Source organism: Ixodes scapularis, unplaced genomic scaffold (assembly GCF_016920785.2).
Source record: "Ixodes scapularis isolate PalLabHiFi unplaced genomic scaffold, ASM1692078v2 PGA_scaffold0__279_contigs__length_252992795, whole genome shotgun sequence".
In the NCBI taxonomy this organism is placed as follows: domain Eukaryota; kingdom Metazoa; phylum Arthropoda; class Arachnida; order Ixodida; family Ixodidae; genus Ixodes; species Ixodes scapularis.
In genome coordinates this window covers 147,237,126-147,264,725 of record NW_024609835.1, presented here as the reverse complement: position 1 = coordinate 147,264,725, position 27,600 = coordinate 147,237,126, and the positions used below count along the sequence as shown (strand labels likewise).

At 47.5% G+C, this 27,600-nt stretch overlaps 2 protein-coding genes across 2 annotated transcripts in view; both read right to left on the bottom strand.

Annotated features, from left to right (window-relative positions):
• The window catches only part of LOC8041589, a 91,458-nt gene extending 77,329 nt beyond the window's left edge, over nucleotides 1–14,129 (bottom strand). The window contains exon 1 of the mRNA XM_040220799.2: nucleotides 14,080–14,129. Coding sequence (XP_040076733.2) covers nucleotides 14,080–14,129 — 50 coding nt within the window. The remainder of the gene's footprint in view (nucleotides 1–14,079) is intronic.
• An 886-nt stretch (nucleotides 14,130–15,015) lies between these two features.
• LOC115332748 lies at nucleotides 15,016–22,990 on the bottom strand. Its single transcript, XM_040220793.2, has 4 exons — nucleotides 22,698–22,990; nucleotides 19,422–19,841; nucleotides 16,195–16,402; nucleotides 15,016–15,144 (listed from the first exon to the last, which is right to left on the bottom strand). The coding sequence occupies exons 1-4, from the start codon at nucleotides 22,988–22,990 to the stop codon at nucleotides 15,016–15,018; spliced, it is 1,050 nt and encodes a 349-aa protein (XP_040076727.2).
• Nucleotides 22,991–27,600: the final 4,610 nt, after the last annotated feature.

Genomic DNA, 27,600 nt, shown 5'->3' with positions numbered 1-27,600 from the left:
CGTTGGGTTCGACGGTGACATCCGGGCCAGAGCCATATAGGGGGAGAGTTTGGCCAGTCTATGATCTCGCCGCCGTAACGTCTCCCTCCCGAGTGAGCCAATCAGCCTGCGGCGCAAAGCGAGAGGTGTGAGCGCATGCGCATGAACACTCGGCTGCTTCCAGCTGAGCGGAGAGGACCGCCATTTTCATTCATTCGCCCGGTAGTATGCATGGGGTCGACATCCAAATTTCGGTTGTTAACTTTTATTCGCCAGGCTTTGGCAAGAAAATGATATAATGTTATTCCTCGGTGGCTTAAAAAGCTAACGAATTAAGTTTCTCCACATGCGAACGCAAACTTTGAGTCAGGCGAAAAAGATGTAAGCCCGCAGCAGACGACGCGTAGCCTCGACAGTGCTCCGCGCCGACAGCGTTGCGTCAAAAACCTTCCACAGCCCAGTAAGGAAAAATGGCAGCTTGCAGAGGACATAAAATGAACATACACGCGTGCACTTGCTGGAACGTCTTGTTTTGGTTTCATTTCACTAATACCGACAGGTGGATGTCCCACTGTCGCCCTCATCTGTTGATCCCAAAAGTGGCTCAGTCTCGGTTTCAACGAATAATCCTCGAAATCGCAGCACTAGTCAATGCTGATAATATATATATATATTGTGGGAACCACGAGTTTCCCGTCTCCCTATCTAGGCCTAGCACAAGCAGGCCGTGGGAGCGTTATGGCGACGTCATCCCGGATACGGGGGTAAAGCGCGAAACACATGTACGACGAAACCGTCCGATCCGACGTCCGACCGCGCAATACGACGGTCGGAAGCGAGGGTTTTCAACGCTCTCCGATGCTACGAAAACCCTCGCCTCCGACCGTCGTATTGCGCGGTCGGACGTCGGATCGGACGGTTTCGTCGTACATGTGTTTCGCGCTTAAGGCCGCATTCCTCGAAGAGGGCGTGTCTTCCCTCGCCCTTTTGGGTGAAAGTGCCTCCGGCGCACCCTTCGGAAATGATTGTGGACGCGGCCCATCTGCGGGATAAGCCACACTACCTACCCCGGGCGCGTCCACTTTCCGCTGGCTAGATAAGCGGCCGCGAACGGCGGCCCTGGCTCTCGTCGGCGGAGGCCCTGGCTCTACGGAGCTCGGTTTTTCTTTGTGGGCCTCCGACTTCCCGTGAATCTGTCTAATGCGGCAGCGCGGGAAACCGACCGGGTGATACTGGCAATTGAGCCAGCGCCCAGACTTGATTGTCTAAGAGCGAAGCGTGCTGACATTGCAGTCAATAAACACGTCTTTATCCGAACCCGAGGAACCTTCTTTGTGTTTCTAAGTGGTACCCTCAAAAAGGAAAATACCACATTTGGCGCCCCAACGTGCGGCTTTCCGTGGACTGCAAAGGCAGCAGCATCCATCTCCTTTCGCTAAGATAGCGAACCAGGTCAATTTCCGGCCAAGGATCAAACAGGTGGACAAAGGGAGCGGCGAACGCCCGACACCCGACGCCACTCAACGGCTTAGTGGCCACGTCAGCCACGCACGGACACAATGCAGTGTCTTTTCAGCCGAGCTCGCTTCCAAACGGAGGTGACTAAACGCCCGGAATACGTCCGAGGCATTCCCTTTCGGGACGACGCCAGCCTACTTCGCTGGGGAGGCGCACCTGCGCTTTTCGAGGTCAAGCCCGTTCTCGAACAAAGCACGGTGACGCAACACGAAGCAAGTGCAGCTTTTTGCCTTCGAGACGGCTCGCGGGGCCCCCCCCCCCCAGAGTGGACACCCCGTCAGCGCACAAACTAAAAGCGTATCTCGGAGCGAGAAAATGCGCTGTGCCTGCAACACCGGTCCCAGTCTAGCGAGGTTGCGGAGACCGCCAATGGTGCCCTTCGTCGCCGCGTCGACGGACCAGTAGCCATCAGGTTGACCAAGCGACCCCGGAACAAAGGCCCCCCGGGAAAACGGAGTGAGTCAAAATGATTTCCTTTTTACTCCGTCTTTCCTTCGCGCTATCAAGGGACAGAGGACTGGCGTGAGCATGGTTTTTGGCAATTAGATTTTAGTATGTTCCGTTTACCCGCGATCGGCTCCGGCCAAAAGTCCGTGAGCGTCGCATGCAACAAAAACGTTAGGAACCTTTGAGGGCCACCTATCAAGTTGCAACCCCGTAAAAGCGACGTTAAATGTGAAAACGCCGCGGGGTCCGGGAGCAGTTCAATCGCGCTACCGGGCAGTGCAACAGGTTGAACAGCGTCCCGAGATGATTGCGTGTCCGATTAAGGTGACCGCCATGCGGTCACTGGACGAGATCGTGAACCACGGCACTCGAGGTGTTCGTTGGGAATCGACGGTAGCACCGATGAGTTTTTGACGCTCAGCAGAACGATCCGGGGTGTAAATATGTGAATAGTTGTAAATATTTTCGCGGACTCTGCGAAGTCGGGCGGTGCGTCCGCCGGGCGGTACGCTTGCCACTAACGTCGCTAAGCAACTCGTATTGTTGCAGACGGGCTTTGGCAGCCGGGCAGCGTACTCGCCGGGTCGAGCAACTCGTGTTGTTGCCGATGGGTGTCGTAAATAGTCTTGTATTGCTATTGGCACGGGGGTTTGTTTTATTTGGGATCGGTTTCTGTTCTTGCTGATGCAGATAAACTCGTGCTACGGCGCTTGGCCTCTACGAACATTGCAGTTCAAGGTGGCTGTCCTGTGCGGCTGGGAGTTGCATTCGGTGCTCTCCTCGTTCGCGTTGGCCAGGGCAGCACGCGGCTCCAAGACTTTTCGAAGTTAGGTCGCTGTGCTATACCTGGCCACATGAATTTGTGTTTTAGCCAAAGGTAAAAGCTAACATGTTTGAAAAATAACAATGTTGGCGAGCCTGCCCGATTGCAGCCCTGCATCGTTTCAATATCAAGAAAGGACAGGGTGGCGCATTTGACATTTCATTGCGCCCGCAAATCGAAGCGATTAGGCATCGTTAGCAAAAGCAGCTACAAAGAACTTTGCCTCTTCGAATAGTCACCAACAAATCCATTTTCCGGGGTGACGCGAGTCAGCTTGGTATGTGGACATCCGTGTTCACATTAAGCGGAGTCGTGGAACCATTTTCACAATAACTTCGCAAGCCGAGCCAGTGCGCTGCACGTGACTCACGGCAGAAAAGACACCTTTGTCTCTGCCTTTTTCTTTTTTTTATCTCTGGGTCCTTGAGCACCCAGGGATTGGTCGAGTGTCCTCAGTTGGACGGCTCGGCCTTGCTCGGAATTTCCGAGGTTTCTTGGGGAAAGAAACGGGAGAGGGGGCAGAGCGCAGGTTGCATTCCAGTACCAGTCGGGTGTGAGTAATGGCGCGGCCCACGAGGAGGACAACAATGCCGGGGCAGCGTCATCATTCGCCGGGGCAACGTTGTCATCGCCGGGGCTGCCTGTCCCCCTGCCGGCCCGAAAGACTTTTTCACTTCCGCTGTGATCAAGATGGCGTCAGGTGTCCTCCCGCTGCCTGGTTCCGTCTCCAACCCTGGGAACCTGGAGCTGGGGACTTCGCTGCCATTCAAGAACTTCGAGTGTCATTCCCCGACACACTTTGCCGTCACGGCGACCCTGCGCTGCCCCAACCTGCGGATTCCCGTCCCGATGCCTGGACCCCGTCTGCAAGCCACCTGCACTGCGGGTGGGCGCGCGTGCCGACGCCAACACGGGACGCGTCGTCGGGAGACGCCCCGGCGTCGTCATTGCTGGACTTCGGCCAAAACATCGTCAGGTCCCTGCGCCATGGTGAGCCACGGACTTCAACGCCGGGAGTGTCTCCGAAGATTCTCTATTTGTCAACCCCAGCATGTGGGGGTCGGTACCGGACGCGGTAGTTTTTTTTCGGTTTCGTTTTTTTTTTGTTTGAGAGTCGGTAGGCCAATTTTGTTTTTAGTCTTACCTCAGCCTTAAGGGGGGAGGAGTGTGGGAACCACGAGTTTCCCGTTTCCCTATCTAGGCCTAGCACAAGCAGGCCGTGGGAGCGTTATGGCGACGTCATCCCGGATACGGGGGTAAGGCCGCATTCCTCGAAGAGGGCGTGTCTCACCCTCGCCCTTTTGGGTGAAAGTGCCTCCGGCGCACCCTTCGGAAGTGATTGTGGACGCGGCCCATCTGCGGGATAAGCCACACTACCTACCCCGGGCGCGTCCACTTTCCGCTGGCTAGATAAGCGGCCGCGAACGGCGGCCCTGGCTCTACGGAGCTCGGTTTTTCTTTGTGGGCCTCCGACTTCCCGTGAATCTGTCTAATGCGGCAGCGCGGGAAACCGACCGGGTGATACTGGCAATTGAGCCAGCGCCCAGACTTGATTGTCTAAGAGCGAAGCGTGCTGACATTGCAGTCAATAAACACGTCTTTATCCGAACCCGAGGAACCTTCTTTGTGTTTCTAAGTGGTACCCTCAAAAAGGAAAATACCACAATATATATATATACATAACAGGCATGGTGGCGGGAGGCCGAAGGCGTGGGTATAAAACTGAGAAGAAAAAAACCCTTAGTGAAAAACAGCAACAGCGGACGATTTAATCTTTGACGTTTCGGCCGGAGTCCGGCCTTCGTCCGGACTCCGGAGACCGGCCTTCCTGACGAAGGCCTTCCTGACGATTAAATCGTCCGCTGTTGCTGTTTTTCACTAAGGGTTTTTTTCTTCTCAGTTTTCTATATATATATATATATATATATATATATATTTACGGTGCCATTTTACTTTGGTTTTTTATAAAGAATTACTCCAGAACTGTTCTTGTTTTTTCGTGCTTTATTTGTGTTTATTACCATGTTATTTTTTGCTCTATAGTATTTCTTCGAAAAATGGTTTAATGGTAATTGCAAAGGATACCAAAACACAAATTTCGTAGAATCTACTGATTTTTGTGCAAATCTACAGACTTTTTGGAGATTAATCTGCTGACTTTTTTTTTCTTCGTCTGGCAACACTGTCTGTCGCAGTTGCACTTTGCTTGTGCGCTCGTGCCGAAGTTTCGCCCGTCCAAACCAAAGCGCACGGTTCTGACTCAAAAAGCGCGCCCGGAAACAGCAAAAACGCCACGAAATGCGTCACATCCGCAGCCGCACGACCTACAGGCGCAAAAAGAAGCGTTGGTTTGGATCGCGCTTAACCGTCCTCCACTTCTCACAGAACATGTCCCCCGAAAATCACCACACCTCAAGGCCCACAGCCGCCGGGTACTCGCCGTCCACTACCAGACATAGACGTACACTGCACAGACGCGAGCTACACACCAGCCGGAAGCAGAATGCCAGTAGTCGGACCCCGCTCCTCCTCGTCCCTTGACCACGTAGTAACCCCCTCACTGACGGCCGCCAAAATTCTCGCTATCCCTGAGGCCATTACAAAGCACACTCACCCAACCAATCAAATTCGTTTGCGCACAGAAACCAGGGAGAGTTCCACTGCTTTCGAGACAACGACCAATCGTAACACATGCGCTCTATAATACAGAAACATCACGTACACCCCAACCAACGCACTAAACATGATTGCAACCTGATCGAAGTGTTTAAATGGCCTGTCCCATAGCTAACACCCTTATTGGTATAACAAATCGCTCTAAGAAAAGGGCGTTATTCCTAACAGCCCTAAAAGGATATCGTCATTCAGAACACCCTTAAATGAAGCTGTGATTTTAGAGTACATATTTTTTTTTTTATGGTGTTATGACTGCAGTACGCCCTCTAAACTGGTTGTAGCCCCTCCAAAAAGTGTAGTAAAAAGGCCGCAATAAAAAACATCCAACAAATAGGGTGTAATAACCGAGAAGAGTGCAGAAAAGATAACCGAAAAAAAATCAAAACATGCCTGGTTTACTTTTTTTTTTATTTTTCGGTCAATGTTCTATTAGATTCTACTAAATTCTCTATAGAAGATTGAAAGGAGGTTATCTGACCTCCGCCATGTCTCTGCTTGTATGGGCAAGTGCATGCAGTTAGAAGCTTGTGAGAGGCCAAAGCTGCATGCATGCGCACGCTGAGCATCCGGGATGTGGACGATTCGTCACATGCGCACTCATCACAGGACGATTGTTCACAGGACGATTCGTCACATACGAAAATTCGTCAGAGGATGACTCGCCACGCGGACAACTGGTCACATCGAGCAGGCAGGAGACGATAGTAAAATGTAAATTTCAACAACTGTCCACATTCTCTGATGAGGAGTTTCACAACTTCCCACTGCGACATAAACCAATGTTAAAAAAACTTATTTCACAATAAACAATGTAGAAAAGGGTCTTCAACAGGTTGATCACAGTTGGGTGCCCTGCGTGGGTATGCTGGTTTCAACGAGCAATAATCCGACTGGCAGCCAAATCAGCGGTTACTTTTGCCTTGCATACACCTCTTCTGCTTCAAATCCAATAAGTATAAGTGTTCTTTCTGCTGCATGTGTACGAGTACCCCTCGTGAAACAGGATACCTCCCCCTCTCTCTGTTGCGATCACCTCCATCCTTTCTAATGCAGTCCGAGTTCAAAAATAGTCGCTCTTACATGGCCTCTGCATTCACCGTTCGGTACGGAACCAGAAGCTAAAACGTCTGTTACAAATTCTTCGCCTTTCAGAAGCCAAATACGTGCTAAGATAAGAGGTAACCCACTTTGTCCTGCCGAACGAACATTCATTGTTCAGGGCCGAAGGAGTAGCTAAAACGTTTATTATCAATTCCTTGCCTTTGAGAAGCGCAAGACGTACTAAGATGTGAGGTAAACGACTTTGTCCGCCCGAACCAAATGGAGCAATACTTCTTTTTTTTTTTGAGGGGGGACGAACTGTTGTGGGACCGGTTGCCCGCGTGAGGAGTCATTTTATGACGAATGTTCCTTTGTGAAGAATCGTGCTGTGACCCGTCCGCATGCGACGAATGGACCGTATCCCGCACATGATTGCCCGTATTGGGACCAGTGAGGCGCCATGCTTGCAAGCGTTCATAGACCCTTTTGCAAACGACGACAGGTGGTGCACCAGTCTTTTAAGTCCCGGAGAACTTCTGCTTGATAAAAAAGAGTGAGCAAACCCCACCTTAACATATAACACCGCAGCTTGAAATGTCAATGAAAAGTTTAACCAAGGATTCTTCAGGTGAACGCCAAAAGAATGAAGAAGCTCAATATCTGTTCAAGTTTTTTTAATATTCCTGTAAACCAACCTGCCTTCTGCTTTCTATCACTGGTGGCTTTAAGCAAATTTGACAGGCTTGCTAAGACGGAAGGAACGGGAGCCCTTGGGACGCAAGCGGCAGTTCATGTGTGTAAACAGTAAAAGGCCTAGTGAGACAGATGCAGGACTACTATCAGAAGCATGTTTGCAGAGTGGTTACAAATAAAACTGCGATATCATGTAATCCCTGATGGACGCATAATCCGACTTGGGCAGCACAGAGCAACGCAAACACAATGTCGAGAATGGAGGCGGACTCTCACATTAAACTGAAGTCTCGCGGTCGCCGATGAACAGTTTTTATCGAAGCGCGTCTAACAAACAAAGCACAATGATTTCGTCCACTCCGAGGAACAAAACGGCCATTACCGAAAAGATGGCACGGATGTATTCCGGCTGTTCATGACGGAAAACCACAGCCGCGACTGCAACGCGCGAAAATCAGGAGAACACTGCGGGCGAGCGGGCGTCCTTCCGTACGGGTTTTCACCTTTCTGTACAACATTGCATTTCCCCTAGGATCTTCTTTTTATGTGAAAATAAATATTATTATTATTATTCATATTATTATTATTTTCGAAAACCGGACCTACGTGTCCCCCTACACATCACCATAGGGCTGTGCGGCTGAAGTTTCGCCGCGCATACGCAGCGCCACTCCTCCCCCTGGCGAGGCGCGCCGATACTTGTTAGAAGTACACGAGGTGCAGACGACGCGGGAGGCTGGTGCGCTTGTCGTGCTGGCCTCGCGCTTCGTGAAGTAATGTACCGAATGCAAAAGGTACCAAACGTCACAGCATCGTATTACACAGAAAGGCATCCATCTCCCAAAAAGTTTTGTTTGGTTCCTGGGAGGTGATTCAAGAAAGATCGCCAGAAGCATGAATCGCCAGCTGTGCGGAGGACAGGTTTAATTATTGTTTCTCTATCTTGTCGCGTGATTCAGTAATGTAGCTAGGCTTGCTTGTCACATTAATAGGGACTTTTCGTAGGTCACACGCGAGAGCATGCAGGGGTGTTGCGTTGCTTGAAGGCGGTAAGAGCTGGCGCCCTTGGGGCCCGCAATCCGCCCCTGACGTTCTACGGTAAGCCCCTAATGTAATAGCTACGATGATTCCCTATGGCTGTCTACAAGCGAAACCCGAATATGCAGTTACCATTTTTTTATATAAAAGACTTTAAATTTGAGAACCAAGCTCACTTTGTTTACCCGCCCATTTTGTTCCCCGATGTTTACAAGAGAAAGCGGGAGCGGCAACAGACTTGGGGGAAAATTAGGCAGGTAATCGTAGCCCCTATTGCGTACTGACTTGAACGCGCAATTAAAAAGAAATTGACGGCTGCATTCAAGTTTTTTTTTTATAATATATTACTAAAATAATGCAGTTAGCCCACAACAGGTATAATTACTTTCCTCTCAAAATTAGACTAGAACATCACTAATGTTAGATGTTCCTAATGTAGTAGCTAGGATGATTCCCCGTGGGTGTCGACAAAATAAACCGAATTATGCAGTTACTATTCTTTAAACAAGTTTAAATTTGAGAGCCCAGCTCACCTTGCTTACTAGCCAATTTTTTATTTTGATAAATTAGTGGAGACTGCAGGGTCGAGAAAACTAGAAACATCAACGGTGGACAGAAATAGGTATCTCTCATACACTGCTGATATTTTTAGTTTTTTTTTCGCCCTAGTCTCGGGCAATTCATCCAAATTGTTAATATATACACACCGGCTCGCCTACGCTCTCTCAGTAATTTCTACCAATTTTGTTCCCTGATGCTTACAAGAGAAGGCGAGTAAGCAGCGAAAGACATGAGGGCCGATGAGGCAGATAATCATAGCCCGTATTGAGCACTGACTTGAGCGCATTGTTAAAAAGAGATTTACACTGACGGCCGTACTCTAGTTTTTTTTACATTATTAAAATGATGTAGTTAACCTACAACAGGCATAATTACTTTCCAAGTAACTCTACAATATCAAACCTGGACACTCCTCGGTCAACCAATAAGAGTGTGTCGGCAATGTTAGATGTAAAAATTGAAAGCAAAATAAAGAGAACGAAGACAGGGCACGTCACAAAGGCCAGTAACTAAGCCTTCATGACTGAAGTTTAAAATTAAGTAATATTTTCTTGCAGAGATAGAGAGAGTGAAAGAATATTGACGATCCTCTCCTGGCACGCAGACTCAAGATATATCAAGTTTAATTGTACCTCAACAGCAACCAAAACAAATAGTGAAGCAAATTTTTTTTATTTGTTGTGAACCGGAACAGTGTTCAAAATTATCATTCTGCGGTCACATAAAAATAAGTTTAAAAAGAGGGACGCTTTACAACGAAAATGCAAGTCGATTAGAAATCCCTCTCTTCACTAATAAAATTAAAAGTGGGTTACTGACGCACGCACGTACATGAATTGCGATTCTACGACTTTGACGGCAGTGACAGAAGCGCGCAAACACAGCAAGATGTTGCGGCGCACAGTAATATATATATTTTTTGTTGAACCCACTCAAACTAAAAGCGGAGGCCTTATTGACGTCCCGTTTCGGTTTTTTATGAGAACTTGACCCAGTGTTGCGATCAAGCTGTACATGCCTCGTCATTAACTTCATCCGGATGAATTAGAACAGGCGCGGCATGCTCCCATCAGCCGGTAAGTCCGAGAACTGACCTGAGCTCAAGGTGTGTATGAGACAGCGCAGCTGTGCGCGAAAAGACAATTTAGACAATATTGCATCCTCATCTTTGCCCGAATAGCCCCGACTTTGAAGAGCTAGCGAAACCATAGAGAAAAAGAGCATTTATCTCGAGGCGGATGTTACAGCCGACGCTGTCTTGCACTTCCGAGACATATTTCGCAAACGACAAATATTCCTATGCCTAAATTATTTTCTTCACACCGGATACCTAACACTCAGGCAACCTTTCTTTGCGAAAATTCGCCTCCCTAAAAATTATCACAGTTTTTTAACGGACAAAAATCTTCAACGCGGTGCCCGCCATTGCAACTGACAGCGAGGTGGGACGAGCGAACGGCTAAGTAGGGCGAATTTGGGCCACGGCACGACGCCACTGGTATCGCTCCAGCGCGCCCCCTGGCCCAGCCGAACGGTCCCATAACTTGTCAAACGGCGAAGACTAAGCGTTTTTGTCCGAGGGGAGCGGTCACGTGTTTCGCTCCACCCCTCTGATTCACTAGGAGCGGCCGTGTCACACTCGCTCGCAGCCACAAGAAGACACAAAAGAAGGTGGGGAGGCTTGTCAGAAGACGGTGTCAAAGGGAGGTGGATAATGGAGTAAATCTCCCAAAACCTTCGCAAAAAATCGCCTTGTGCGCGCTGCCATCTTTTTCTGCTGGGCTGTGGAACGCCTTTTGAGAATGCGCTCTTGCTTTGTTGTGCGGCTATCGGATGCTGGGCATACGCCTACAGCTCAGTGACTCAGCATTTTTCGGCCGTGTGATAAGCGATGGAAAGGTCTATAGGTCTCCTGCACTGCCCAGCGAGCGCTGCAAACAGGAACTCGTCAGGCCTTTTTTCCGGCAGTACAAGCTTGAGCGTTTCAAACACTTGTGTAAGAGCGTGCCTGCTCTGGTGCAGACCGCGAGATCACACGGTAAATCCAAAAAAAGTAATCGAAGCCGTCGAAGCAGGGGTAAAAAATGAGAGGCCGAGCGCATGAGGCAAAAGACGAGGTTTTACGCGTTCCTCAGGAAAAACGAAAAAATAAAAAGCGTCGAGGTGCTAGGTATGTTGATATGTTGGTGTTACCACGTAGAGATAAGAATCGCGTACCCTAGCTGGGGTCACAAATCCGGCGCTTTTGACTGTCTTCCGGCATTATTTGATCAGAACCACACAGAAAGACAGAATCTCAGCAAAGGTGCAATAAGTAGTGCGAGGCCCAGGTAGGTGAGTTTGTACAACCCAAAATAACTGCTCCACAGTTTGTTCAAAGCTTCAGCGCAGGAGGTGTTTCTCGGGCTAAAAGCAAGCAGATTTTGTTGTGCGTAATCTTGGTCTCAGTTTGCCTTTCTTAATGTCGGATTTTAGGCGGTCAAGAAATAGGAATACCTCGCCGGCACAGCCGATTCACAAAGAACATTCTTCAGACTCAACCAAAAACAGCTTTGCGCATGGTATGTCGGGATGGCGTCGGCGCGACCTATCCGATTCTTCAGAGACATTGGCTGGACCAAAAGTATATCGACACATTCTTTCCGACTAGAGGCCAATATCTGCGTAATACCCAGTGCTGCCTGGGCTGTATATTTCCGCCTCTTCGTTCATCTTTTGCGAGCGGAGATGATTTTGAAATTAAATTTTAACTGATAAATCTGATGTACGTGTGACACGTGATTTCCGGCTCCTTGAGAAGTTGAAAAAACTATTAATTTTCTAGCATTTTGTAATCGTACGCGACTTCATGTGGCGATTAATTGTGCTCGATGTTTGTACCGCCGTACACCAGCATTAGTTTTATCAATGCAATTAACATGACAGGCTATAAAGTCATGGGTGTATTCGACTGCATAACCCTTACGCCACTTTGGCACCGTGTAAATGAAGGACAGAAAATTCACCCAAATATCCTTTTACGCGATTTCAGACACCATCGCTACAGGTGGGCTGTAAAGGCCTGTTCACACATACAGCCGAGTGCTAAGTTAGCGTTACGTGAGCGCTCGAAGGAGCTCTCATGTGGCGCTTCCTAACGCGTGGCTTCGTTCTCGTGATTAGCGCTTTATAGCAGCGCCTTGTTAGCGCTACAGTAGCGCCTTGTTAGCGCTCCGGTAGCGCCTTCTTAGCGCTCCAGTAGCGCCTTGTTAGGGCTTCAGTAGCGCGGTGTTAGCGCTTCAGTGTACCGCGGTGCTGCGGATTAGCGCGTGCACTACGGTTCCGGTTCCCGTGGTTGGGTTTGCATCGGCGGCATCATGGCGGGCATGTGGGGTGCTGAAATAGAAGTGCGACAAATGCTCTTACATACGCGATTAGTGCATATGTGTGTCGACGGCTTAACACCCAGAAGAGCCTTCTGGGTGCGCGAAATCTTGCGGCACCAATATACCGGCGAGTACCCGGCGAACCTTGTACCTATTCTGAGGGACCGAGACACAGAGCTCTTTCGGAGGCGATTATTTTTAACTGCGCGTCTTTGAAACCGGGATCATGCATATCGAATAGAAAGCGATGAGGTCGTACCCAATCAATTAGTCGCACAGAATTCATGACTCTGGATCGCCTACCCGACCCTTTGCTTGGAGAGCAGCTCTTTTACTTACTCTTCTTTCAATGCCAAAGAAAAAAAATAAACCGCAAATGAATCGCCGTGCGCGTGCTGTTACGCAACGGCAAGCACGGCACAAGGAGCGTGAGTGCACTAATAAAGCACTTCTGTAGCGCTAACAGAGCGCTAACAAAGCGCTTCTAAAGCCCTAAAGCCCGGTTCAGACAGTTGCGTTTGACTGCGTTTGACTGCGTTGCGGCAGCGAGAAACCAGGACATTCCTGCTGCTTATATCGCGTGCCAAGATGACTCCTTGAATTCGATTCCACGCTTCATACGAAGCACAGATCCGCCGGTGACTCGCTTTCCGTACTCCACGCAACGCAGTCAAACGCACTCAAACGCAAGTGTCTGAACCGGCCTTAACAGTAGAAGGCCTTCATACACACGAGCGCTTTTGCTTGAGTGGTGACAGCTCAGCCTTTTTTCCGCCCGATTGTTTTTTATGCATCTTGAAGTGCGCGCAATCCGGGTTCACTCAGCTCGAGCGCGTAGCTTTGGCTAATGCATAGACGCCATTTTACCGCCCAAGTCACGCACCGAGTGCGCCAGAGCGTCGTGCGCTGGCACATTCACGGCAACAATGAATGTCTTCACCCAGAGACAGACAGACATGTAGGCACCCTAGCTAACAGATTGCTTCTGAAGCGCTAACAGAGCGCTACTGAAGCGCTAACCGAGCGCTACATCACGCGCTAGGAACTGCCACATGAGCGCTCCTTCGAGCGCTCACGTAGCGCTAACTTAGCTCTCCGCTGTTAGTGGGAACCGGCCTTAAGAAGGTCGTGTAGGGGCGTAAATCATCAGAACACCCTTCTTACACACACCGATATTCAACACTCGTGTAAAAATGGCGTAAAAAGGGTGCTTTTTCTAGCTTACACACTTTTTACACGATTATCGGTGCTACAATGTTTGGATGTACACGTTACTGTCTTTTGGGTACCGGGCCATCAGGGCCTGAGAGGTACGCAAAGAGCGCAGACGGTTTCCCGAGCAAAATCTAATGCGGGACCTCAAACACTTTGGATGATCGCAGAAGTACAGAGGTCTGGACCGTGTAGAGAACAGCTCGAAAAGCGACGCGAATTGGTAAACGACTGTGAAGCAAAATACTTGGTTTTGTCGTTGCCTTCAAGGAACACATCTTTTTTTTTTTTTTTTTCAATTATACTCCTGAGTTCAACGTGATTTCGTGAGCATGATCGACATATCTTGAAGATGAGAGTCGACACAAGACGATTGCAGAAAAGGCAGCAGTGCCCCGTAGTGTTATCGCTAACTGAAACAGGCTGTGAGGCGGTGCCAAGGTCCCTGGCTTTCGTATCAGCCCATGGCGTACCGAATCAAAATTGACAACGAATTTAATATCCGTTGTATTGGACACCTGACTTCAGGTGGGTGTTCATGCAAAATTTTTACTAATTAATGAAACATTCTTACCGGCCTCATGGCCCACCATAAAGAGAAATATGGACGACAAATTGTAAAAAGAAACCACACATCCATCAAACGGCGGAAGGAAATGGACAAGGAACGCACAGCCATTCCGCTTGAACTCGGAGAAAATGTAACCACTCTAGACTGTCTCTCACTTCGATTTAGCCAAGCTATTATCGGGGCAGTTATTGTAACGACCACTCATGGCAGCACATTGCACCCACTTCCTCCAAGGACGTCCTGCCCGACCTGTGTGCCCCCACTGTACCGGCTACCTGTCCAATAGACACTACCTGTGGACTGTAGCAACGCCCACACAACACACAACCTCCTTCTTTCCGCCCTCCCACCGCACAAACGCTCTCAGAGCTAGACAAAGTGGACCAACCCCCCCCCCCCCCCACCTCCCCCCCAAGCGTGCTTGAGACCACTGTCTGGCCCCTCCTTGTCCACCATGTCCGAAACTTGCTCGGCGAAGAGTGGTAGACTACCAGTACAAAGCTCCTGACACGAAAGTAAAAAAAAAAAAAAATAAACGTTTGTTTTTATCCTTACCTCGTGGCAACCCATAAATCTGCGTTTCTATAAGGGAGAAGAAAAATAGGTCAAGTTGAGACGCCGAAATTCATTTGAAAAAAAAACAAAAAACAAAAACGACAAAGGTAGGTTCAAAATTCTTTTGATTCAAAGGAAGCCTCCTAGATTTTAAACTAGTTATATTTTCTTGTTCATATTTATGGTAAGCCGACTCTTCTATCATATCCATATAGTAATTCATTCCACAATATAACGATGCTAACATTCAACAAGTTTGGGCTGTCGGGTCTCGCGAAGCCCCATAAATGTTATTCCCACGAGCGTTAGACTGCTCATAACCATTACGCTCAAATTAGTGGTGACGTTTTCATGAGTCAATTCGTTTGTGAACTCTGTGACTACTACACAGAATTGTGAATCTAGCTAAAGTGCCGCCAATAACAAATCAATCTATACAAAAGAAATTTGCAGCTTTCTTGAATAAACTTAATGCAAGACAGGGAATTAAAAAGTAATTACTAGTTTTCTAACGCTGTTTTTGTCCTTGCTTTACTCTAGAGCATATAGAACAGTGTGTTGTTTTGAGCATTTACCGTTGTTATGCCCCCATTTTGGATCACGCAATTTGTTTTGTTTTTTAACTGCGTGATGTTGACAATAATTTTGAAAATGAGCATTGTCAACTGAAGAAGAACATGGATGCACTTCATAAGAGGCAACGAAGTTGATAGTTCTATCATATGTGATGCTGCATCAATTGCAAATTTAGCTTCAAGCACAAATATTTCGATTTTTACAAAATAGGGAGAATTGATTTTTCACCGATTATTTGTATAAAACACAAGGCGTAAGCAAATTTAGCAGGCTGCGTTATTATGACACATCTTTGTTGCTTTACAGAGTAAATCGCGTATCAATCAGGCAGAGTGCTGGATTAAAAGATCGGTTACTGGCTATTTGCGACTCCAGCAAATTTGATGGCGCAGTGTGAAAAGGAGACTGAACCGAAATATGGATTTCGCCAAATAAGGGATGAGATGCATAGAACAGGACGCTAGGAACTCCGCAACAGCACCCAAAAATCGATAACTCAAATGGATGGCCGTACTTTTGTAAAAGAAGTGCGCGATCAAGCGAGGGCTATGACGTCACAATCGCCCTGGAACAGTTGGGACTGAGGGGAAGCGGCCTCGCTTCTCTCGTTCTCGCTTCGGTTACAAGCTCGACGGGACGAAGCGACGAGGAGAGGGAATGAGAATCGTGGCGTGACTTATCTCGTCGGATTAAGGCTAGCCCACATGGTGCGTTTTTCTCCGCGTCTGCGTCGCGTCTGCGCCTGCGCTTTGACGTCACTTCCGGCGCAAGGACGAAACGCAGCGTCTTTAGGCGCATTCCGGCGTATCTGGAGGAGCCAGATATTTTGCGTCCATGTCGGCGCGTCTTCCGCTGCGTCCAGCAGGCAACAACCAATGAACGGCCGTGTTTAGTAGCAAGCAGCGTTTGAAGTTTCTTCAGTTTTCACCACTGTAGTACTGTGTACCGTTGCAGTTTTTGCCACGGCCTTGCGAGAATGGCAGTGAACAACGAACGCCTAATTAGCGAAGTTGAAAAGCGTCCTGCGCTCTGGCAGCCGGAATGTAAGGATTACGAGGATACAAAAAAAATATCGGCCATTTGGAGTGAACTCGGCGATCTCCTTCTGCCGGGAGACAAGGATCGCGGTAAGTCCTAACTTTCACCAACGAAAGTGCCCACCTCAATCTGAGTTTTCTTTTTATTTTAGTGGACAAAGTCCAGAAACGTTGGAGATCTCTCCGGGACAAGCTGGTGCGCTTGCTGCGCGACATGAAGAAAACCAGGACGAGCGGTGCCGGCGCCGACGACGTCGAAGACCCGATGTCGTGGCCACACTTCGAGCAAATGTATTTCGTGCGAGATACCCTGCAGCATCGAAGGTAATGCGTGCACTGCGAATTCTCCGATAGTGTTCTTTGATTCAATTATTTGATAGCCGTCCAGGCTTCGCTGTCCCCAAATAATAGATCGCCACTCATAGATTCCACGTGTGCATGCCTCTGGTATGGCCCTTCGGTCTTTCTGCTGTCACCGGCATCCGAGTGCAAATAAACATGATCATTATTATAATTACGCGATTTTACGGCGCTTTTAGTGACGTTCTGATACACTAAGGTCTGAGTAGATTTGGAGCTGCGTAGTAGCTGTGCCGATCGAACATTTCGGCTAGCATAAGCTTCCTGCACAATGTGAACTTTCTACTGGTTAATACTCAGTGTGATGAAAGGTACAGAAAGAACGAAATAGAATGAGGCTATTTTTATCAGTGTGCAGTGACTTATGACCATTTTTCATGCTGACTCAGCGAAATCTGCCGAAGCACTTCACACAATCGTTCACTGCACTAGTGAGCCTAGCCTTCCCCTACCCGAAAATTCCTGGCTGTGCCCCTGATATGTGGCATTGATTGTTTGTTTTATTAAACTAATTTTTTTTTCTTCTTAATCAACAGCACGTCAGGAAACATGAAGACATCTAGCACATCGTGTAATAACGACTTCATCCGTCCGGTGAACGAGGGGGCCTATTTAGACGAAAGTGGAGCAGCGGATGGGCTGGAGCCGGAGGCTTGCATTGTCGAAGTGTATGAAGTGGACGAGGAGCACCAGTCTGGGGGGGTGGGAAGCCCATTCCCTCCAGCTTTTTCCAGTGGCGCTACGAACGAGCCGCAAAAGAAAAGGAAAAAGAGCAATCCTGACCCGCTCTTGACGGAGCTCCAAAATATAAGTTCTAGTGTTGCATGCCAGAAGAAGCCAGATGCGCATGAATACTTTGCCCTATCGTTGTGCGATCCAATGCGATCTATTCATCCATCTAAGGTGTTAAGAATGCGTAAAAACATCTTGCAGGCTATCGAAGACTGCCAGGACTAGGTAACTTAGGCTTGTTTCAGATGGGGCAATTTCTTCCAGTAATCCCGCCGTTCCTTGCTATACCCGTTTTCACCTCAAGAACCATAGTAAAAAAAGTTCGGCTCCTCGCGGAGCATTACTAATACCCCTCGTTATGCTGAGAATTGAGACATATGTGGGTGTATTTTAGATTAGATATGTGTTCTCTTATCAAGACGTACACGTTTCAAAAGCCAAAAGCATCGCTTCTTCCTCCGACGACCAAATTTTGTGAGAACTACCTCGCGCGGCGTAGGAACATGGAGCAAAACTTCCTTTTTTCTTGAGGTGAAAACGGGTATAGGTGGCATCGAGCCGGATCAATTCCATCAATTCCGTGTTTCAGCTCGAGGATCTGTAAATTGCTCTGTCTGTAGTGGGACTTCGCGCTGCCAAGAGGGTACCTGGTTTAATTTTGTTCTATTTTTAATGTTTAAAAGCTACTGGGGGTGCAATAGTGGAATGTAACATTCAGTGCATTTAGTCTACAGTTGCAGGGCATTTACAGACATGAGGCTGTTGTGTGCAATACATTTTCTGTGCTGTGTACAACTTTTTCTTTTTTTGGTAAGATTGCTGCATAGCATATTGTGCCCATGCAATGTTTTCATACTATTAACAATATCTTATTTCTAAGAATGAAAGTTGTCAAGACTAATCGTCTTTTATAAGTTTCACTTTGATTATATGTACCTGGTATGTTGTTACTGTTACCATTTTAAGTCGTGGATTCTGTACTGCTGCAGCAGGCAATTTACAAAGATGGTGATATGTTCAAGTTACATCTATATACAGAATATTTATTCAGAAATTCAAATACATTGGTACAACTAGTGCAATAATAAATTCAAAACAAAATATGCAATGTGAGAAATATGTAAACTTGACAAGTTGTTGTGAATCAATATACCTACAGCATCTACTGAGTGCCTTCAAACGGCAACTTACTAATGAAGCAGCTGGATAGAAATGTAATCGGGACTTGGTGCTGCATGTACAGGTTAGTTGAAATAATCATGGTTAGTCAAATTAACTAGTCATTGCCGTGTGGCACATGCACTCAACGGATAGGCTAAAATGTTATCTCTGAACATGCAACCCCATCCTTTCTTTTTTTTTTTTGTTACAGCTGTAGAGGCGACGAGTATAGACATTCACTTTATGCTGCAATTTTGTTGTTCAGAAATGTACTGTTAATTACCACGATATTTTCTGGTGATGTACGATTCTTGCTATAGAACATTTACTATATTCGCAAGCGCCCCGGCCCGCACTCGAGGAATCATGGGAACGGGGTTCCTTCAGCTCCTTGGCGATTGCTAATTTTGACCAATTCCGTGGTTACACAGTTTTTGAGCACAACTCGGAATCACCCTAACCCCAAGGACCTGTCGTACCACTTTTCAAATTGCTCGTGAATGTCAGCATTTTTGATACTGTGCATGCGATCCACCTTTCAACCTGGCTGAGCTGCAGAAATCTCTTGCAATATTATCATTCTCGTGATTGTTGTTTTAGCGGCAATGGTTTAAAAACCCGACAATTCACAACAACAAAAACCAGGATTTAGCTCGGAGTCAGTGGGGCTTGTAGCATTTTTAAAGTTTCCAACTTAATATCATGAAAATGATAATAATGCAAGAGATTTCTGCAGCCCGTCCAGGTTGAATGGTGGACAGCATGCACAGTGCCAAAACGCTGACATTAAGAAATTTTAAGAGCGATATGATAAGGCCTTAGGGTATATCAGGCGCTTGTTCAGGGTGACTCCGAATTACGCTCAAAAGCTATGTAACCATAAATTGGGTCGAAATTACCGATCACTAAGGAGCTGAAGGGACACCGTTCCCATGCTTCCTCTAGCACGGGCCAGGGCGCTTGGGGGATATTGCGAATGGTCTATTGTGTTTATTAAAGTTCAGAATCTAGTTAATATTTTGTTTTGTGTCTTCCGAGGTTTGCCAAATAAATGTCAACTTGACTCAAAATTTTACATGAGGTTCACATGGACTTCGAGCTTTCGCAGGTTGCTTCGTGCAACCTGTTTGTTCACGCCAGGCTGGTCCCACTGCCAGGAAACCTCCCCAGCAGGACTACAGAAATAATACATGTACATCTTCCTGGCGAAGTCTGCATCATCGCCAAAGTTCCGTGCACGTGTGGCCTCCAGCGGAAACAGCAATTCCCTCGCTGAGTCTGGGATCTCGCGGCGCCACCCTCCTGCCGTGGGGTTTCCCATGTTGTCGTCCTGATCAGCATAGGCTGCTGGGTGTTCGCTGTGTACCAAGAGAAAGTTGTGCAAGACACAGCAGGACTTGATGATGTAATCGACGTTCTCTGGCAGGAGGTTGATTGTCCGGAGGAGAATTCTCCACCGGGCGGACATGATCCCAAAGGCATTCTCCACACATCTCCTGTTTGACAGAAGTTATTGAAGTGATTAGTGTGCACACAATAGCACTGGAATAAAAGGAATAGTGAAACACTGACAGATGTTCTAAACATGGAAACTGGATGCACTTCTAAGCAATTTATGAAAGACTTGGGACTAAAAAATGTGTATGATGAAACCCGAGTGTAAATCGATTCACAAAATCATTGCAAGGTTTATGTAATTATGACAAAATCCTACGTCAGTTTCTTAAATGTGTTGAGCACTTCACAAGAGGCAGTTATAAAAGTAATGCTATTGGGGGCAAAAAGAAAAAAAAAGATGGCAAAATTTCTATTGCAAGGCAGGGGCACCTTTCTGTAGTCGCGAGGTTAAAATAGTTCCTCCTCGTAGTAGACTACAATGCTGCTTGAGGGCTAAACTCAAGATGGTGAAATTAGAGGAGGAGGTGGAAGTTTGCGCAGTGATGAGCTCCTGAGTTGAGCACATCTGGTGTATGCCGAGCTTGAGGTCATCCGCGGCATCCTGCTCAGTGTGACCAAGGTCATTGAAATTGAAAATTCAAGACAGCTTGCCCTGTTGGCACTGTCTGCAGTGCTTGGGCACAATCGACAAACGAGTGTTGTCGATTGGAAGATTAGAAGGGTAGGAGGGGGCATGACGTCAGCCGTGTAGCCTCCACAAGCCAAGCTCCCTTGACGCCTCGCCTTTCTCATTTTCCTCCTTACCCTCCTCACTTATCGGCCCAAGACGCAATCTACCGGACGTAGCTGCTTGCTTCACATCTAGCCTTCGATCTGATAAAACCTACCAGACGGAGCGCGCGCAAGCCTGCAAGGAATCCTGCTACAATCAACCATCCATCTCGCACGTGACATGTCACGTGCACCAATTGCCAGAGAGATCTTGGGTCAAGATTGGTACAACATTGTTTAAACTTTTTTATGACTGGGCTTCACACATATTGCAATGTGCCCCCTCCTAGTACTAATAAACTCCTTGGATAGCCCAATCTCAAGATGTTCAGGACTTGCAATACGCCGAAACATGTCACTGTCCTTTTTGTTAACTCCTGTGCCTGCATCTGCAAATAAACTGGCAAAATCAAAACTAACTGGATTTTCGTCCCCCAAAATAGAAGCACGGTGTCTAGCAATTTATTATTTTGAAATTCCCTGACTTTTTCTGACAATTTCAGGCGAAACTCCCTGACCACTTAAATATATAAAACAATTTGGTTAAATATACAAGACAATTACAACACAAGAAATTGAGCACTGTGAGGATAATTTTCTGCAGGCTTGATCCAAATTGCATATTCCGAAATATTCGGGTTTGTCCAGTCCGGATTGAACAATCATTTTCTTGCCGCAGAGATTGCAGTGAAGAGGCTGCTTCCGGAGACACGAAGCTCAACTATGCACATCAATAACCGAATGGCGGCAAAGCTACCAGATGCACTTTCGGATACTTTTGGCTTGGATTGGGGTTTGCGGCTTTATCATTTGTTACTATGGCTGTGTTCCAAATCTTACCCAAATGGATCTGAGTTACTCCGGAGGGTCGTGTCACGTGACAACGCAGATTGAAAAGCGCTGGACGCGGGTAGGTTATAGAACGCTAAGGTACAAAACCTTTACCCTGGAGCAAGATTGAGTAAATTTTGGAACACGGCCTGAATCTAGTAGCTCTAACTGGACGGAGCCTAGTGTTGCTCCATCAATCCAATCCAATCCAAGGCTCGGACTAGATTTGTGGGTCGTTTCATTTGCATCGGGTAGTGCACTCTACACCGGGTGAGCAGAGCCCGTGCTCCGCTCTAAGCAGAACTTATTGCCTATTTTTTTGCCCCCCAGTCCTCAAGTCTTTGCTCAGGGAACTCGATGGCATTGCCGTCTCATTTTCCTTGACTGGGCTCGCTTTTTTACAATATCCCTGACAATTCCCTGATTTTTCCCGGTATTTCAAATCTCCCTGACGATTCCCGGTTTTCCCGGTCACTAGATACCCCGAGAAGTGTTGCTCACAGTATGATTATTAAGAGGACTGCTTTCATGATTTGTGCCAGATGGAAGTTCAGTTTCGGTTAGAACATGGTCAACATAGCCGGGGAAACTCCTGACATATACTTCAATTTTAAATAGAACATGCAAATTGTCTTCAGTGTCCTTTTAAGACTGTGTTCATGTGCTCAGATTTCACCAATTTAGCAAGCTTGTCTTAGTGCAAAGATTTTAATTAATCTTGACTCCAACTTCTTATCTATAGCAGTTATCAAAACATGCACTGCACCACAATTTTCTGTCTGGTGGTTTGATTGTGCAACACGAACCAGACCCGTATATGGGGAGAATCTGGCCAGTGGGTGTGGCGACGAAGGTGCTGGAGAGGAGAAAAGTGAAAGAAGGGGAGGAGAGTGACGAAGGAGCGAGAGGGAAAGAAGGGAGCAAAGAAAAGACTACCGCCGTTTTGATGCGACGCTGTCGGCGCGCCAAGCACTGTTGAGGCTACAAGTTGTCTACTACGAGCTTATTTCTTTTTCGCCTGAATAAAAGTTTGCGTCTAATCATGGAGAAACTTTATTCGTTAGCTCTTTAAGCCGCTGAGGAATAACACTATATCATTTTCTTGCCAGAGCCTGCCAAATCAAAAGAGAAAACCGAAATTTTGATGTCAATCCCATTCATTCTGCCGGACGAATGAATGAAAATGGTGGCCCTCCCCGCGCAGCTGGGAGCAGCCGGGAGTTCATGCGCATGCGCTCATTCCTCTCGCTCTGCGCCGCAGGCTGACTGGCTCACTTGGGAGGGGGGCGTTATGGCGGCGAGATCATAAACTGGCCAAATTCTCCCCATATACAACTCTGGTATGAACTTACCGAGCTCGACTGAGTCTGTAGTTGTAGGCCCTCCTCTCATCAGCAAGACCTTTCGCCGGATATGGGCGGAGAAAGTCGGTGCGAAGCTGAAACGCCTCGTCGCCCACAAATGCGTAGGGTGCCAGGCGTGGCTTTTGACACCCTGGGAGCACTCCCAGCTTCGGCAGGTTGAGTGTGCCTTGATCTAGGCCCTGACCAATCTCGGAGGCCTTGAAAATGCCGCCATCACTTTGTCGTCCCTCTGCACCGACGTCAATAAGCACAAACTTGTACTTGCTGTCTACCACAGCCATCAGGACTATGGAGTAGGTGCCCTGAAACAAAAGTAGGGCAACTGAGTTCATCAAAGCATTCACTGTAAGGACAACATCACCGAGTTCCATATTCTTAGTTTGCAACACCTTCAGGCTAGACAAGCCTTTAGACTGCCCCGTCTTAAATTAAACTTAATGTGATACTTTACCAGCTATGAGCTTCCCATAAAATATTTCGACGACTCGATTTGAGGTGAAATTCCACTGTGCAGAGAATCTATGCTAAATACCATGCGTTTTGAAGAGTACTTGAAATAACATACTTAAATTGCCGGCCACAGAACTCAGCAAATGTCACTGTGTAAATTAGTAGCCTCGTGATGGTGGAAGAAGACTCACGAGATTATTGTGCACATCAAAGAAGTGTGCATCAGACAGAGTGGAGGTTGATGTTGGAACCAGGCACATATCCAGGGGCAAGGCCCAGGGTTCTCGGGACCACCTACAAAATTTGATGGCACGCCCTCTCCCTCACCCAGGCCAAACTGACAACGATGGACCTCCCCCCTCCCCTCAAAAAAGAACTCCTGGCTATGTGCTTGGCTGGAGCAGTGGTATACCGATAGATCTTACGTCTGCATTTGTTAAAGACACACATAATGTGTCGCAATTGGACGTTGAGTTTAGGCAACACGACACAGTGGTAAATTCCAAAAACTCTTCTACAAATGTCGGGTGGGGGATATGGTCATGGAATGCCTGTACACGTGTAAAACCTTACTGTCTCAGGCAAACTGCCCAGGGATAAGTCGCACAATGAGTGCAATCAATGTGATCTGAACCCGAGACTGCGGTAATGAAAAGAGAAACTTGGAAGCAGAAGAATACGACACAAGCAAGAGGGTGACATCTTAACATCAATTAGTTTTCAATTTGTTAGCACAATACTTTTTTCCAGACTCACTACATTGTGCCCTCAGAGAAATTTAGAGGCAATATACTGCAAATTTTATTTTTTTATTTTGGTTGATTACGTGCGCGGAAAGACATTTCTGGGTAGCTAAACTCGTGGGGAAAAACATTCTTCGCTTTCTGACGTAACGTGATGAGTGACCAAAAGAATGCCGCAAAGTTTCCTCCTCCCTGCGCGCGCTCAACTTTGCAACTTTTGACGAAAAATCCGCCGCAATCCCCAGGCGGTGCACGAGAGCACGAGACAGCGCGGGGAGGCGAGCGTTCACACCGCTCGCTGTACATTGTCTTTGAGCTCTCTAGCGCTGACAATCCCGTCATGCCTCGCCCATGTGAGGAGCGAGAGCAGACGACGAGAGTTTGTCTGCTATGACGCGGCATTCGCACAGCGGAACCGAAAGAAAAAGTTGGTTTTCTGCTCAAAATCGCGTCCCGCGGTCCACAAACCCAAACGCGAGCTTGAATTGTAAGCGTCTGATATTTCACGAAGAGAGGAATCGACGACCCGTGTTTTATTTGCAAAATATGAGTCACTTTCTTGCCGTGCAGACGCTGAAACCTACCAGTGTGTAATGAAAGGCCCAGGACAAACGCAGAGGCCGCGAGATATTGCATCATGTATGTGCGGGTGAAAAGTGGAACATTTTCAACAAAGCTCCCTTGCCAGAAGCCCGTGACGCATTTACTCAGCGTCCGGGAAGTCTAAACATGGAAACGTTGCCCGAGGCTCACGCGAAGTCATATTTGAACGGCAGCTATCTTGCCCCGTCGTATTTTTTTTTTTTTTGAGAAAGCTCTTGTTTTCAATGCCCTCACAAGGGAAATAAAAAGTCTCGCGAAACGTATTGTTAGATGTTCCAAAGAACTATATTTAAGCCGCATCCTTTCAGTGGTTCTCTCATAATACTATGCTTAAAACGAAGCAAGCTCTTGCGCTTACAGTGCCATCAATTTTCTCAAGTGTATGCTGTTTTGTAGTCAGCTGGTTTCGGAAACTTACGCCGTCTGTAGATATTTCTAACAGCCGAGTTCCTTAATTAGAAGTCATCGCAAATATAAGTTACACGTTGCAGCAACCAAAGTTTATAGATAAACGATGGCAGCGACTGCGCTCTCGCATGCCCACCCATCATGTTGAACAAAAAGGTGCTAGTTTCGGTTTGAGGTTGGTACTTTTCTTAAACACTTACGGCGTCAGTACCAGTCTGCACTCGGTGCATTCGGCAAGTTCGTTCGGGGCCTGTTCTCCGTGCAGCACTCCACGGGTGCAATGCATTAGAACTCTCACAGTGCAAGTCTGGATCGCGGATCGGGAGCCCGTCACTGGCCTTACCGCGGCCATTGCTTGACAACAGGCAATACGCCGCGTCCTGTCTAGTACTCCCTTCGGTTTCGTCCTTGTTGTTTTGGCGTATTACACCATGAGGCAATACACGCAAGTCTAAGGGAGAAACACGCAAAAATAGGAAGCTTGTATGCGGTGTTCGACGGCAAGTATTTTATGACGTGCTGCGACGATTATGTCAGGTGCTTAAAGGTCAAATAGACATTCGTCAAACTTTCGAACATTGATTAAAAAAAATGGCCCGGAGGACCACCGATTTTACCGACGTCGCTTGCTTCGGTTGCTAAATAAATGGCGCGTTCAGCGACTGAATGGCACGCTCCGAGTTTCAGTTTGTCACGGAAGCCCTCGCAGCAGTTCAAAGAAAAAGCTTTCACCATGAAGTATTATGACAAGCGGTTAAAACGATGCGATGCGAATGTCCCCAGTAAAGGCCTTCTAACTTATCATTTGCTGAGCTCTGATGACTCCGAGATCACGTATGACTCCACAATAACTCTTGGTAGCCCTTGTCTCATTAAACACATCACAGTTAACGCCCAACAAAGTCGCCCTCCACCCTCAACCACACAACATTTATTTAAACAAGATTGGTATTCTAACGCATTTAATACTCTTGCCCACAATATTAACTGTTATTTGGGGAAGCACGATAGAAGTTTCATTATTGAGAACAACCTACTAACGTAATAAAATTGAGCTTTCCCGTTTCTCCTATAGCATGCATTAGCTCATGTCAAGCAATGACTGCCGGTGGTGCCGCTCGACCCCAGCAATACAGGCCTCTATCCGCGATCCAGCCTACTAAGAGATCAGTGGTGCCAGTGCTATTAGACATAAATCGTTTATTTGCATTGGTACACCCATACCTGCCGGATGTCGGGACGAGGCGCAAAACCGTACATCCGGCCAGTATTGAAGCCGGTTTTCGGCCGAAATTGCCTCGACACTCACCAAGAAGCAACGTGCTTCTTTGGCGACTCGTTTGCGTAATTTATTTGTTCAGTCATTTTATTGTGTCCCGGGCCACTGTGTACACCCCAAAAAAGAAATGTACTGTGGTAATTACACCTTGACGAGAAGCAGGCACGTGGCCAGGATTTTGTTTCAGGGGGAGGGGGGGCGGCCATGACAAAGTGCTCTATGAGGGGGAGGGGGGAGAGGAGGTCTCAGCAAATGGGAGATTTCGGGGGGGCCTTATGGTTCCTCCCCGCCCTGGCTACGTGCCTGACAAGAAGGGGTATTGTAGTTTTACATCTTAAAAAGGTGTAGTGCATTATCACACGTTTTAAGGAACGTGTTTAAAAAATTATGAGTTCTTAAAGGTGTGAGGTTTACATTTTTTTTATAAGGTGTATTGATACACTTATTAGAGGGTTGTTTATGGGACACCCCACTTACATGTATAAAAGTGTGAAAATGTTGAATGTGTATATACCTTTAACTGAAGAAAATCTCTTTCATGTGATTACATTGCGTGCCAATGAAATGATCTGTCAATGACACCTCGTTCGATGAACTGATTTGACCGCCAATGAGCAACGACTGCCAGTAGAATTTCCGGGGAATAATTCTGCCGGCTGCCGGGAGACTCGACCCTACCCTAGAATTACCCCGGCTCTTGTTTGTTTTCCAACATTCTGAATTGTCAACCAGCTTATTAGCACCTCTTCGGATATTACAGAAAAAAGCAATGGCAGCCGCAAGAACTCCGACAGCCCGGCTCACAGTCATGTGGGAGATTGACAGGTGCTCGTCAGTCGCCACCATGCCTTGAAAGCTACCGGTTCCGAAGAACCGGAGCGCGCAGAGAACTTGTGGTTCCACGGTCATGGTAGACGCGATTGTCGGCCGCCTCGAAGTCCGGGCGCTAAACGAAGCTCGTCGCAGAGTCAACGCACTATGGCTTTCGATAGCCGGTACTGTTGCCGAAAGTCGTCGTCGGGGAGTTGAAAGGCGTCCCCGGTGTTGTCGGTAGCGACGCCGACGATGGCGGAAGATAAGCTCAGCCGCAGCGTACGGCACCGCCATGTTGACAAACTTCGCCTCAATCCGAAGCGAAGATCTCGAGCTCAAACCACGGCTCTCGCAAAGTTCGGAAACGTTACTTTGACGTCAGCGACAACTTTGACAAACCAGGTTTTTTTTTTTAACACAAACTTTGGAGGGATTTGGAGCGTCAGCTGGTCGCCTAGGGACAATCTGCAAAGCATTAATTTTAGCTTGGCGTAGGGATGTAGGGACAAACGAGCGCTACGTCATCGGCGAAGCCGTTCAATCAGCGGGCTCCTCGCGCCCTTCATGCGCGACTCGATGAACTTCGCTACATTCT

Bases quoted from the DNA above. Each gene is read 5' to 3' on its own strand.
- LOC115332748 (XM_040220793.2), bottom strand. From the start codon at position 22,990: ATGGCTGTGGTAGACAGCAAGTACAAGTTTGTGCTTATTGACGTCGGT. The intron at 19,842-22,697 runs GTAAGTTCATAC...TCTGTCAAACAG, and splicing joins TACAGACTCAGTCGAGCTCG to GAGATGTGTGGAGAATGCCT. The intron at 15,145-16,194 runs GTTAGGACTTAC...GTTCTTCTTCAG, and splicing joins GGGCACTTTCGTTGGTGAAA to TTGACAATGCTCATTTTCAA.